General features: G+C 45.7%; 1 protein-coding gene across 1 annotated transcript in view; it reads left to right on the top strand.

Annotated features, from left to right (window-relative positions):
• The window catches only part of LOC146206352 (uncharacterized), an 85,176-nt gene that overhangs the window by 60,927 nt on the left and 9,093 nt on the right, over positions 1-15,156 (top strand). Inside the window, exon 13 of the mRNA XM_084591023.1 lies at positions 3,978-4,157. Within this exon, the coding sequence (XP_084447149.1) occupies positions 3,978-4,157 (180 nt within the window). The remainder of the gene's footprint in view (positions 1-3,977; positions 4,158-15,156) is intronic.

Raw genomic sequence — 15,156 nt, 5'->3', positions numbered from 1 at the left:
CTTGTTGCGTGCACTGTTTCAATCTGTTTTCCGGCATCGAGAAATGTGAGCGCAAACTGAGACGCACATGAAGCGGCTGCCACAGCGGCGAACGCAAAACAGCAAGAAAAAAAAATATAAAGCTCCGATCACGCCAGCCAATGGGAGACGCGGAATTTTTTAACAAAAGGACAAAGCGCTAACGACACATTCACAAGAAAGAGGACACGGACAAGCGCTCATCGGCGCTTGTCCGTGGACAAACGCGGACACAGACAAACGCGGAACGGCGGGCTTTTCAAGCACGCCGCGTGAGAGTTAATCAGAGACCATAAACGGCGTTTGCAAAACCAACGCGCGTAGCCAGTCTGCTTGAGCGAAGCCATTTTGAGATAGTGCAAGTTGCGCACAAAGAAAGCAGCTATAAACCAAGCCCAAGATGGTGGCGATCGGCCGGCTGCAACAACCACGGCGCGCGCGGGAATTTCAAGCACAGTTCCTCTTTTCGGGGAGCATTTCTCATGACTGCCGTGACGTTTTGAAAGCCGATTTTATCGCATTTCCTAACGGAATTCAGCTTTAATAATTTGAGTGCAGATGCTTGAAAGGATAAATGTTCGAAAATGAGTTATTCTTAAAATCGATTTTTGACCATTTTTGACTGTTCCAAGACTTTCGTCTCCCCTTAACTCTACGGCTGTTATCTTTAAGAATTTTCGCTAAGAGAAGCGCGCTCTCCCTCGAGACCGGGCGTGACGTAGGGTGCCTCGCATCGAGGTACCCTATAGACACCCGAATTTTGGCCAATCAAAACCGCTGTTTTTTGATACATGGGTCCTATAGCAAATTTCGCAACTGGTAGTATCAAAGAGCTCTGCTGAGGCTGGCATCAGTACGCTTTTAATTTTTAGTAAACTTGCGACGTTTCTGCTTGCCATTAACACTAATAACAGCCTTTCACTATTGAAAACTGCAGAATATGATTAATAAATAGCTTTTTTTGGGAATTATCGTCTATGCTCATTATCATCACCAGCTACATTTTTGAGCCTCTTCACTCATCAGGGAATTTGACCTGAAATAATGAGGGAAAACCTGGAAAAGTCAGGGATTTTGAAAATAGTGATTTGCTAGACACCCTGGTAATGTGATGAATGGTTATGATATCATATGAGGCATACAAAAGCTGCAAAATTAAGGGCTCTCATAATTACATTTCATGTGCAGTAGCACTTCTGCTCCTGCGAGGCTTCAGTGCTATTATTTAATTGTGGCTTTGTTGTTTTAATTCATGCCACCTCTTACTTGCAACTTCTCCAAACGCTAGAATGGCTATTAATGGACAAAGAGCTATTATATTGGAGTTTCCGTGTGCCTTACATTATCTGATTGTCACTTGAGACATTGCAACCATTGTTCGGCCACTGAAACCAAAACCGAAGCTGTATTAAGGAAGAAATTCAATTATACATGATTTACTGAGCGTAGGAAAATCGCACATACTGGTCCATCTTTACTTTTGCTGTATCCATAATTCCAGAGAAGAAATACGCTTAAAAGTTTGGTGTCTACTCAATTAACCTATTTGATACTGCATGCAGCGAACACAGAACGGCCCTTCACACCACACATTTTCACCAGCAATTAAGAAAAGCAAGAACTACTAATTTAACCTCCTGAGACCAGGAATGCATTGGGTGCACAGATTTTTCTTTAACTTTCAGAATAAGTCAGTATGGTTATGAAGGTGAAAAGTATTAAACATTTTTTCAATAGCCCTGATAGTATCGGCTCAGTACGATGTCCAATATATTGGACACTGGGATTCTACCCGTTCTTTTTTCACCAAGCGCGCATGTATTTACATGCCGCAGGTAGTGCTCTCAAACTCATGTGCAATTTTTTTTATTAACTTCAAAGGTAAAGTGGTGAAAAAGAACGTAAAAGCGAGCCTTCCTTTGCTCAAAAAAAAAAAAGAAGAAACTTTCGCTCGCTTCTTCACTTTCTGTGGGCAATTTCAAAACATCTTCTCTCCTTTGTGATGCAGAAGCAGAGCTGGCATTTGGTACAAAAGAACATTGCTTTATATTAAAAAATTATAAAATTTTATATTTATGATTTATGATGTTATGATTTATAAATTTTAGTTTTTAATTAAAATTATAAATTATAAAATTGAAAAAATTGCGTCAGTTGTCTCATCAGACACGCGAGGCCGGTCTGCTACACAACAAAGAGAGGCGATTTCGTCCGCAAGCCGCTAAATACCAACAATACTCGTCTGCTATTCATAACAAGGCCGTGGCAAAAGCGCGGTCAAAATGACCGGGTTGAGTCCCAGCGTCCAACACAGTGGACACACAAAATCAAAGGACGCATGAATAAAAGTAAGCGCTTGAACAGTTTAAATTTCTTATTCTGCGCATTCGCTGTTGTATCACCTTTAATATAAAATCAAAGATATGCTCTGAAAGTAGGTAGAAATACGAGAAACAGTACTTACTTCGCCGACAGGTGCCATAAAACGCGCGCCGCTGAATGACGCCGTTTTGAAAAGTTTTGGCGGGAATATGAACGATGCGTTTTCATCTATGTTGCATAGATGGCGCTAGCAGGTGTCCAATATATTGGACTGCAGGGTTTTATGAGGATGAAGGCGTTGGCATAGGACTACTGCCTGATTACTTAGTGTCCAATATATTGGACAAATCCCCATAGCCGGGTCTCAGGAGGTTAAACAACACACTGAATTAAGTAACGTCCAACAAATATGCATGGACCGGCATCTAAGTACAACTTTACAACCCTCAGCAAACAGGTTGCCCGGCCCTCCTAGCAAATCGCCAGCTTTGGCAATATGGCGACTGCACGCGCTCCCAGGGATTCGCCAGCTTTGCAGCAAAGGATCTACGAAAATATAGTATGCTACACCTCTCACACGAGAGGCAGGGAAACAATTTACAGTCTTTGTCAAAAATATACGGCCCAAAGGTTTCGCTTCTAAGCCCTGTAACGCGGCTCCTGGTAGCAATACTGGAATATGAATGCAAGATAGAGCAGAATGAGGATGCGTTTTGTCATCTATGAGATTTGGAACACCAGAGTTGCGGTACGAGCTTCGTTACGGGGCTTAGAAGAAAAACCCCTGGGCTGTATACTTTTGACAAAGACTGTACATTGCAGCACATCCTGCTTTTTTTTATTGCAAAAGCAATACTGCTAGCACTTCGAACGTCGCACCAGACCGAGAGACGGGGCCCCAGCTCGCGCCATCGGATGGTGGCGGTGAGTCCTTACAGGAGCTGCAGCGGTGACGTCACGCCATTTTCACATGACCGCGTGACGTCACGCCAGACCGAGAGACGGGGCCCCAGCTTGCGCCATCGGATGGTGGCGTCGAATCCATACACGCCGCTGTGTCGCAGCCGAGAGAGGGCACTCGCTGTTTGTGACGTCACGCTAGGAGGATAAATGCGGCTGTGGCTCGGCTCCTGGCAGTAGTCTGGGCGCAGCCTTACTGTATGTCGGATGATGCGTATAAGGCGTATAAGGCCCATTTAAATGGGCAAACAAGAAGTGAATTAAGCTACTAGAAGCAACTAACAGCAGCATCCATGCTTTCGCATTACTCCAATGTAGATTCTGCAGTGCTCTAATTTTTTTTTTTTTTTTTTCACTAAGGTTTTATTCATCTCATTTTCCTTGTTTTTAAATGAAAATTTGTGATCAGTGACATAGTTGCCTTGTAGGCCATTTTGGAAATGACTGCTGCACTTGCATGTAGCTCTGCCTCACAAAGTGTCTCATGCCTTATCAATTTCCTTGCAGGCTTTATTATCTTATCCATTCTTTTCAGTTGAGAGCCTGTCGAGAATGTCAGTGCATGCCACACCTGCCTGCAACATAATAATTATTCTAAAAATGCTTTGCCTTGTTCGAGGTATTTTTTTTCTGTGCCAGAAATATAATGTTTCAATGGGCCGTTGGCGTATATGCAGCTTCGGGGATGTCCACAGCATTCGAATCCTTCATGACCGCCACTGTGCCTTCATCAACTATGGGAACAGGGTGTCACCCGGAAGAGCCATGGAGTCATTGCAAGGCCACATGCTTTGCGGAAAAGCGATCCTGATTCGGTTTCCAGATAACAGCCCTGAGAAGTCATTGAAGAGCGCACGGTGAGCAACCCCACTGTCTGCTTCCACATCTAATGCCACACAATCATTTTAGGCGGTGTGCACCAAAGCATGAAAAAAAATGCCTTGATCCAGTCAAGGTTTCCAACTCTAAAATGCTTGTCTTTTGCATGAATGCACTATTGCCTCTGCTGGTAGGGTTCAGTTTCACATTTTTTTTTTTTCATGGCATCCTGTATAAACACGTTGATTAAGACTAAAACCATTCAAAAAGAATTTTCTTTTCTAGAACTTAATACTATGCACTTTACTATCAAGCATGTTTTGTTAAATGCAAAAATATATTTGATGCACCACCCAAAAGCTACTTTTCCCATTGGCACGAAAGTGTTAAATTCGACGGTAACGCAGTGCTTGTCTTCTCTTTTTCCTCCTCTCTTTGTTGCCTCTCTCGCTGTAACTCTTTTTCTGTTCATGTTTGTGCTGCACACTTCTTTATCGTAACTAAAAATTGTGCACAGAACAGGACAAAGGAGCAGAATGCAATGTGAGCACTACTAATAACTGATATTCTATTGCACACGGAGCAATACAAGAGGAAAATGAAGGCCACCGACCAAGCACGCACCTACTTAGCGCCACTGTCTTTTCCAGTTCTGTGCACGGTCTTCAGTTATGCTGGACTTCAACCAACCAGCCCAACGTCATGCCTTGAAAATACTCTTTTAGGGCGGGGCATTACATGGATGGAAGTGCTGCTCAAATTGCTCAAAACTGCTTTTCCTGCTCTATCCTGCTTCAAAACGCAATGTTGATCCAAAACTGCTTCGAACTGGCTGCCTCAATATTCTGCCATCAAATTTAGTGGAACACGGATTTTTGCTGCACAGGGGGCTATTTATGATATATATTTCCTCCAGAAATGTGATTTGATCAAGTGACGGTGCACATGGGACAGTGGCACGTTACAAACTCCGTGTACACGCTCTAGGGACCGCTTTAGTTGAAACAAAAACAGCACAACGGTGGCAGTTATAATGCACCTTGCGCTGAGTTTAATACTTACTAAAGTTTCATAAACTAAAAAGATTAGAGCATAAAAAATTTGCTAGTAAATTTTAAAAAGTCACAACAAGCGATTGGAGGGACATAATTGCGATAAAATGTTTTGTGCAATTGACATAGCACCTTCTCCAAGTAGGGGGGATGCGGGGATCAGATCGCGAAAATCGTGAAAAAAATCGATTTTCGGAAACCACCCGTTTTGGTATCTGCAACACCTACTCTACGTTGTATCAAAATGGTTTGGCTGAAAACGCATTAAAAGTGCCTGAAAAAAAAATAATTTGTCAGTGCACAGGGTGAGAAAACAGCTTTAAATCGCGCAAAATCACCACAGTTCACAGAGCCATATCTCGTCTTTCCCGCCACCGAGCGCCGCCATCTTGGGATCGTTCGAAAGCTCAACATCTCGCCGTTCCGTTTCTGAATTCTTCAGTCGTCGCCATCTTGTAACAATCGCACAAACACAAAAGAAGCGCGGGTCTGCGGGAGGTGGTCACACGGGCCCTACGATGAAAGCGCGCCTCTGATTGGTTGCCGTGTTGAAAGGAGTCTACCCATTGGCTGCTGCTGCGGCACTGGGCAGGCTGGCAACCGCAGCGGGACTCTGTCACGCTGGTGTCTGCTTCACAAACCACGTCGGCTTTTTTATTTGGCACGTGAATTCAGACTTTTTGCTACTCCCACGATACGGATGGATTGTTGCTCGTTTGAATTTCGACGAAGCACGCCTTCGTAAAACGGAAGCGCAAGCCTCCTGCGGCGAGAAAAAGACTGCGGCCAGCATGAGAAGCAGAGCACCCGACTGAACATGCGAACAACGTTCCGTGCTATCTTGCACCGTGTGACAGCAACAGCGAAACCGGTAATCGCCTTGTGCCATCAACGCCGATAACCCAGTCGACGAAAGACGCACCAGCGGAAGCTCTCGCACAGCCGCGCAAATCAGTAGCCAAGATTGCGTCGGTGCAGGCGACGCTGGTTGAAGGTCACCATTGCCGGCAGAGACTCATCGTGCGACATGGACACGCAGCCTGCGAATGAGCCCCAGCTGTCGACGAGCTACAATGTGATGACCGAAAATTCACCGGACGAATCGTCGGCCGACTGTCGCAGCATTCAGGCACGCCACGAGCCGCGTTTTGTATCTGTGATGATGGCAGCGGCGTTCGCGACCCCCTTCGCGCAGTGTTCGCAACTGAACAGAAGTTGAGTTTGATGGACCAGCAAAGCGAAGAACAAATTTTGGCTTCTTGTGACAGCAAGTTTATTCTTGTGCAGGTTCCCGCAGTGCACTCTTTGCTTGCTAAAACTTTGTGCCCAAGCAGTTATCAGGTACAATTCGGGTAGCCAAAGAGCCTACTCAGAAATGTGTGCTACCGTGGTTGTGCAGCCTGGTGCCCTTGCCGTCCATAGGGCTTAAAAAAAGGTTTAAGGAAGAGGGCATCCAAATTGCACCAAACATAGAGGCAGAGGTACAAGAAGATGCCTGACAGCAGTTATGCGAAATATTACAGCCCTAGTGCTTTGTAATAAATCTGCAGTGTTTGCAAAAGTTCTCGGGCTGTTTTCTCAATTGTACTTTTTTTGTCGATCATCTCGTTCGTGGAAAGCATAGCACAACAATGCATGAACCGATTTTGATCCAGTTTGTTTTGCTGCAATCCACAAACTCTGCTGCACGCAAAGACCGTCTTGAAATGTTTCTTTATCTTTCCATTTTCTTATTATTTCACAATAAGTGCGTAGCTCTATGTAGTGATGCACAGTCATGTGCATGTCATGCTTAGTAAAAAAATTATTAGCACATGAAAATAAAAACCTAACACTGTCTTGCTGTAGATTAGACATTTGGGCAAGCATGCAAAGTATTCCTGACTCTCTACCATGCTTTGTTATTATGCCAGGCTTTCCACAACCAGCGAACATATAAATTAATATAAAACAAAAACTAATTAGGATATAGTTATGAAACTTTATATTTGTATTTCTATTGCAATCTACAGTGCGTGTACCAAATTTCAGCCCATTCTGTTCAGAAACAAAAAAGTTAGTTCTGATCCCCTCATCCCCCCTTAAAGTGCTTGGCTGGAGATGCAGGGGATGGGGGGGATGCAAGGGATAGCGGTTCGATTCCCGGCGGAGACAGGATTTTTTTATATTTAACTATCATCCTCACGATAGACAAGAATTATGCTGAGCGTTTCACGATCCAGGGCGTGGCGTATTTGGTTAAAGTGCTCCGTTGGGGATCCAAGTGACGGAGATTCAATTCCCGGTGGAGACAGGATTTATTTATTTGTCTTGAACTATCATCCTCGCTGAAAACAAGGAGAATTATGATGTGTGTGCTCAGGATACAAGGGATGGCGGTTCGATTCACGCTGGAGACAGGATTTATTTATTTATTTTTAGCTATCTTTCTCACCGTAGACAAGGAGAATTATGTGTGTTTCACGATCCCGGGCGTGGCGTATTTGGTTAAAGCGCTCGGCTGGGGATCCAAGTGACAGAAATTCGATTCCCGCTGGAGACAGGATTTTTATTTTTATGATGACATCATGGCATCATTTGATTGACAGCTATAGTGTGACCGGATTAAAGGCTTTTGCCATAAAATAGCAGTTCAAACTCGTTCTGGCAGTCACAGGTGCCAACCAGTTCTCCACTTTTTCTAAACTCGTGTGACACTTCCAGTGCACACATGCAGGCATGGCACATATGGCTGGAAGTACAGTAAAACCTCGTTAATATGTATCCGCCTACCAAGTAGTTGTGGTTAAAACATAGTTGCGAGAAATCCCCGGCTTAGCCACCCTTGAAACCCATGTACTAGCTGACCGCTTAAGACGCAGTGGCTCACGAAGTCATTATCCTCAGCCTGTCTATACCCACTGCAGGGCGAAGGCCTCTCTCATATCCTTCAATTAACCTGGTCCTGTGCTAGCTGCATCCGTTTGACCCCTGCGAACTTCTTACCTCACCCGCCTTCTGCTATACTTTCCTTCCCTTGGAATCCAGTTTGTTACAATAAGCGACCATCGGTTATCCTTTCTTCACGCTACATGTCCTGCCCATGCCCATTTCTTCTTCTAGATTTTCACTAAAATGCTAGTGACTTGAGTTATTTCTCTGACCCACTCTGCACTCTGCTCATGAAGTGCCTACCGCTTAATGCATACCTGTCGTCGCAGTTTTGCTGGCTGTGTTGCGATGTCCATGTCAATAGGGAGCCCAGGAAGTGTTGGCTACGCTGACGTGAATGCATCGCTGAGTAGTATTGTCACCAGTCCTAATGCGGTAACTATCACTATCATATAGCTCACGCATGGTCGTGCTTCTCGCTCGTGCTAACCTCTCACTGCGGGCCTGGGGGGGCTGTTGTGTTGTAGATGTGTTGTGGGCAGGTAGCGTGCATTTTGTGGAGGCATCTTTTGTTTAGAGCTGGTGCTGTGCGAAGCACAAAGCAGTTGTTCCGTTAGTGTGTGTGCGAACCGTCGGCATTATGCCAAAGCCTACTCAACCGAAGTATCACATACTGACAGTTAAGAAGTTGATCATTGCTCATTCTACTGAAAATAGAACTACGAAGAGTGCACTAGCACATGCATGAAACTTGCTTAACCCCAGTCTCGCCGTTTTTGAGACTGCTGTTGCCACCGCTAGACTACCATGGCGGCAACTGATTTTTGGTCAGTAGCACACCAATAAAGTGCACGTACGTACATGTACTCGTGGAAAATTTACTGTGCCTGAATTTTTCTTATTTCAGAGTGTGAATAATGGCAAACTTGTACTGGTCTTGGTGTATTACCGGATAGTGCATGCTTTTCCCGTGTCTCTGCCAACTACATATTAACGAGGTTCTACTGTACCCTCAGAGTCTGGGCTTGACAACCTACTGTGATTGGTTATTAGTTACAACATCCCTTCACATCACCCTTAGTTCTGTCATGCTTTATGTGTTGCATACCAGAGTTACAGTCATCCTGGCTTGTTTGCATCAAGGTATAACATAATGTCTTAATGTTGAGATGCGAAAGCTAGGTATTGTTTCATGAGCCTTGATTAGTTTAAAGGATGTATATTTATATTTTTTTAAGTATTTAAAGTACCGTATTTACTCGAATGTAACACGATGGGCGACTTTCCATAATGCCCAGTGGGAAAAAATAAAACAACAAATGTGACGCAAGATAAACGCTTGAAAAAGTACCTTTAATAGACATTATGGCCATTGCAGTCTAATCAAAAACGCTTATTCGTCGTCGTCATCGGAGGCCGAGTTCTCAAAAACTCAGTCTTCCTTTTCATTCTCGTCCTCCCTGACGATCTGGAAGCCTTTGCAGCCAGGCCCACATTTAAAAATCACCTCCCGCTACATCCGCCACCCACTTAAGGCAGATTAGTAACGTCTAGCCGTCAAGCTGTTGCAGAATTTAGATTCCTTCTGCCATCATAATAGCCTTTTTGAGGCGAACGTCGTACCGGGCACCGTGCGTTGCCATCGTGCGAAATGCGATAACAACAGAAGTAACCACGCTAATCCACTGCGAAAGATGTGACAAGCGCATGATCAAGGGAACAACGTCATTCCGAGCCCACGAGAAAACATGCAACGTTTTGACTTTGGATGGATTGGGATTTGGCTGATTTGGCTTCCCTGGTACCCATGTTGCCAACATATCACCGTAAAACCGCGGAAACCGAAACTGAGTGGTGGCGGATTCAATATGACTGCACCCCGGTGCTGCTTTAGTCAACTGAATCGCAGTATTCAGTTATAACGTGAGGGTAGACTTTGAGAGCCAAAAATCGTGAAAAAATCTCGCGTTACATTTGAGTAAATATATTATATTGTCGACGCCCAGCACAAGACTTGGGATGCTATCCTACCATATGTGACATTCGTGTACAATACGGCAGTCCAAGAGACGACACGCTTCACGCCGTTTCGCCTAGTTTACGGCAGGGAGGTTCAAACTATGCTGGACGCAATGCTCCCTTGCGAAACAGATACCGAGCTTTCTACTGACGCCAAACGCTTTGCCCAAGATGCTGAGCAAGCACGCCAACTAGCACGCGTCCACATCGCCCAGCAACAGGACAAGGATTCACGCCGGTACAACCTCCGCCACAAACAAGCTTCCTACAACACCGGGGACCAGGTGTGGGTGTGGACTCCTGTTCGACGCCATGGCCTATCAGAAAAGCTGATTTGCCGTTACTTCGGACCATATAAAGTCTTGCGGCGCCTCAGCGACGTTAACTATGAGGTGCTCCCAGATGGCCCAGAGCAGAGAGGCCGTCGGCTGCCTCGTCCAGAGACAGTTCATGTCCTACGCATGAAGCCGTATTTTACGCGGTAACTGAAAGGCGGCATCTGCAAACCTTTTTTTTTTTCGTTTGCTTTTGTCCACCTGTGTGCACGTGTACCGTGTGCGTCACGCTTAAGAAGGGAGGAATGCCAGGGGGCGCTCGGAGCGAAAGACGTTGTGGCGCTCGGAGAAAAAAGACGAAGTGAATCGGCTCCGGACTAGAAGGACGTACCTAAAGCTTGGACCGTGTAATTCCACCTGCACCGGCTCTGATAACCTAGTCCTAGTCGCCAATATCGTGACAATATGTTTTGCGAACTGGTTATGCAGCTCCAGTTTCATGACTTTATCTTCTAGACTTGGGTTGCTGTGTGTGAAACAGCCTGAGATAAGGTTGATTTAACAGTTCAGCTATCCTCTTTCATATACTTTTCAGAGGTGACATATCTTGTATGGTATATTTTTTTAATCAAAATTTAAGTTGGTAATAATTCGGTTACGTTGTGTTAGTAAACACACTTGCAGACACGTGACTGATTAAAGTTGTATAGCAAAACAACTTCAGTCATCAAAACTAATTTGTAGCTTGTAATTTGTAACGAAGTCACAGATATGAAATCTTGAGGTAATATGTTTCTTAAAGGCGCATTGAAAGGGTCACCGCCGAGGGTACGAAAAGCCGGTGACATGAAGTTTCCTATCATTTTCCCACAAACATTTTCAGTCCATCATAAGTAGGTAGCACCAGAGATTTTCAGCCCAGCCTGTGTAGTGCGAAAGATAACATACAGCATTTTGTCCCCGGCCGATGCCCTATAGAGGTAATGCATTTTCGTGTTGTTGTGGATGATGCGATTGTGCATACATGTAAAAAACTCGAGTGGTTCTGTATTTCCCACTACGAGGGAGCAAAAAAGGGCTAGTGAGGGGCAACAGTTGCTACGCTAACAGCAACGTTTGTGACTGATGTTTCGGCACTGTTTGCTCACTTAATGAACCCTTCCTCTCACTTTTGTCAGTGATAGTTTACTTCTTTCAAATTTTTGTACCAAGTCCCTCATTTTCACGTTGTCACAGTCTGCAGCACTGACATTAGCAACCTGCCAAGATGCTGAGCATCGATAACATCTCTGTGCGATTATCTTTTGACGAGATCTCCTGCGGGTTGTGACACTCTTGGTGAAGTTGGCAGAGCACCAGTTTTTAGACGCTAGATTTGTCATCAGGGGGGAGTTAAGGGATGAAACTCCGACTCCTGTCTACGAGTTTCAGAAAGTTTGCTTGTGGACATTAAGAAACAAAAAAATGTCCAGCACGAAAGAACAAATTGTTCGAAGCATGGTAATAAAAGTAAATTATGTGCAAAGTATGTTTCATTCGCATTTTTTTTTTCTTCCTCCCGCCACGGCTTTAAGGGGAAAAGGAGCTAGATGTGCCGTGATCTCCTGCCTGGCATTCACCATGCCTTCTCCGCTGTTTCAGGCGAGCCAATGACAGCCCCCTCTCCAGTGTCTTCAAACTTGCCTTACGGCATTCTGAGGCAGAACTCATCTGAAAGATTCTGTGTTATGTTGTGCAAGTTGTTTTCCCAAAAGGTTCCCCAGTTCCAGTTAAACCTGTGTATTGAAAGTATGAGTTAGTTTATGAATTTGAGCATCCAGGTTGCTACTGCTGGCTCTGCTTCATGCTTTATGGTGCCCTGTTCTGCACTCGATTGTCATTTTCTTTCGTTACTCCAGGCAGCACTTTCACAACCTTTCCTTTCTCAACGCACCATGCCACCACCTTTCTATGTTCGTAATCACTCCCTCTTTGTGCTTGTACTATCCATGCTTTTTGCCTTTACCGCCCATAGCTATCTCAAAGTTGGCTCCTTCTCGCAGCCTCTGAGCCTAGTTGTTAAACATCTCTAAAAAATAGTGCAAAAAAATTCTCTGTATCCATGCCTTGATTTCCTGCATATACAACGCCAGGTGGCTTTGGAAGCATATGGTTTGGTGAAACAGGTCTCTTTGTATATTTGTGCGCAGTAATTGTTTTTCTTTGTCATGGAATGATTGTTTTTTATTTGCATTAGTACAGGTGCAAGCGTTATATGGTATGCTAAAGTGCTCACTTAAGGGGGGACACGGGTCTTTGGGACCAAAAAATGACCAAAAAACCGATTTTCTGAAAATGGCATTTTTGGAATCTGTGGCTATTAATCTACAAGTTCACCAATTTTCTTCTTCCAGAAGTCAGTATTTTCAGCATAATAACGAATTGAAATCATCGCGCGGGCTGAATTTGCGCAGCAGCAGACGATAAAACGGCACATTTTTCGTTGCGCGCAACTGCCGTTCCGCCGGACCGATCTCGGCCATGTTAGGCTCGTTTGAAAGAGCGCTTTCTGGGTTTCAATTTCCCGCCGCTAGCGCTTGTCTGCCCTCAATGGCCACTGAGAAAAATAACCACAAAGAAAAACGAAAACGCGGCATCTGATTCGCTGCTGAGCGCACGTGACTGCAACTGAGCCATCCGATTGGCTGATTCTATCGCACGTCGTCTGCTTGCGGCGGGCCAGCAGCCGTTGAAAGCGTCCGAGACGCCATTTTGTTCTGAGTCGAGACCGAGGCGAGACGATGCCCCTCAGTAAATTCCGCTCGCGCCACAAATTCGGCAAAAAGAAGAAGAGTGCGCGCGGCGACAACTTTCGGAACCGTCCTGCGGCACCCGAAAGCTCCGAGGATGTGCAGGAGCCAGCGGCAAGTCAAGAAGTCCCCGCGGCCGAAATAGGCCTAGCGAGCTCGGCGGCGCCTACGCCCAGCGGACGCGTCCGCCACGACACGACGATGCTGCAGCCTTCGGACTTGATTGAAAAGAAAAGAAAAGCCGAAGGAATGCTGCAGGAGCTGGGTTCAACCGCAGCGACGAAGAGGAAAGCGGATTTCATCGCCACTTCTGATGCCCGTCTTCTTGACGCGACCGGCGGTTGCCGTGCGGACGATACGACGTTCACTGTTGTGAGTTTGGAGTCGCTGAACGAACTGTTGTCTGCTGTGAAATGTAAAGTGTGTGGCGGGGATGTCCATATTTCAAAAGGAAATCGTGAATATGGTCTAGCCGTTAAACTCTCTCTCGCGTGCGTGATTTGCGGGGACATTTCATCGGCATGGAGTTCGCCGCGCGTGCAAGGCAGCCAGAAAAATCCGTTTGCCGTGAATATCCTTGCTGCACGCGCGATGCAAAGTACCGGACATAGGCAAACGGCGCTGAATGATGTGTTTGCGGCGATGAACATATCTCATCGTGGCCTGCACACGAAAACGTGGCAGGACTACGTAAAGAGTAAGCTGACGCCCGCAGCAACACGCGCAGCCGAAGGAGTGTTGAAAGACAGCGCCCGTTCTGTTCGGCAACTCTATAACGAGTTGAACCTTGACAACCCCGGGAACATTTCTGTCTCTTTCGATGGTTCATGGATGACCCGGGGTCATTCATCCCACATCGGTGTCGGCGCCGTAGTAGAACTTTTTACTGGACTGGTACTTGACTATGTAGTTTTCAGTAACTTTTGTGCTGGGTGTGAGCGTGGGCCCAAAGAAGGTGACCCGTCCCATGAGGCGTGGAAAGAAAGCCACTTGTGCCAAAAGAACACGGACAAAAAGTCCGGTGAAATGGAAGTTCAGGCCGGACTTGTTTTGTTCGAAAGGTCACTGGAGAAACATGGCCTTAGGTACACGACCATGCTCTCAGACGGCGATAGCCGCACATTTCTTGCATTGTAAGAATCAGCTGTGTACGGCTACATCGAAATCAGCAAAGAAGATTGCACAAACCATGTGCAGAAGCGGATGGGAACGGCCCTACGCAATGCAATTGCCAAGCATAAAGGTGATGCAAAAGAGAGCTTGAGTGGCAAAGGAAAGCTGACAGGCGACCTTGTCACCAAGTTGACATCGTATTACAGCTGGGCCCTGAAGTCCCATGCTGGAGATGTTGGGGCAATGCATAAGGCAGTGATGGCTACCTATCATCACGTAACCTCCAATGATACCGTGTCAAATCACACCCTCTGCCCGACAGGCGCAAACTCGTGGTGCCGCCAGAATGCTGCTGCAGCCAAGGGAGAGCCTGCTCCCAAGCACAGATACAGTTTGCCACCACATGTGTGCAAAGCACTTTTGCCTATTTATGAGCGTTTGGCAGACCCAAAGCTGCTAGAGCGGTGCCAGCAGGGAAAAACCCAGAACAGTAATGAAAGCTTGCACTCCCTAATATGGTCACTCGCACCAAAGGAGCGCCATGCGTCACTGTTCTCCGTTCAAGCAGCTGTTGCGGAGGCTGTTGTCCGCTTCAATGCAGGAAACCTACAAGCATGCTCAAAAATACTGAGTGAGCTAAATATGAACCCTGGCGTCCAGAATATCAGGAGGATGGCTGAGAAGGACAGGCGCCGAACAGCCGAATCAGTACGCAAGCGTGCCTCTGCGGAAAACATGCATCGGGCACTGAAAAAGCGGCATTCTAGTCAGCCCAAGCAGTCAGATTACATGCCTGGTGCATATTAGCTGTCTGCAAGTGTAAATATGTATATATCTTTTCGAAATTTTGAATAAATTGTGCCTAGTTTGTTTTTTCCCATTTTCTCAAAACTCAAATTTTGGACACTTGGCTGGTTT

Source organism: Amblyomma maculatum, chromosome 1 (assembly GCF_055883805.1).
Source record: "Amblyomma maculatum isolate TAMU_Amacu chromosome 1, ASM5588380v1, whole genome shotgun sequence".
In the NCBI taxonomy this organism is placed as follows: Eukaryota; Metazoa; Arthropoda; class Arachnida; order Ixodida; family Ixodidae; genus Amblyomma; species Amblyomma maculatum.
The sequence above is the reverse complement of the archived record's forward strand: the minus strand, read 5'-3'. Positions and strand labels throughout refer to the sequence as shown.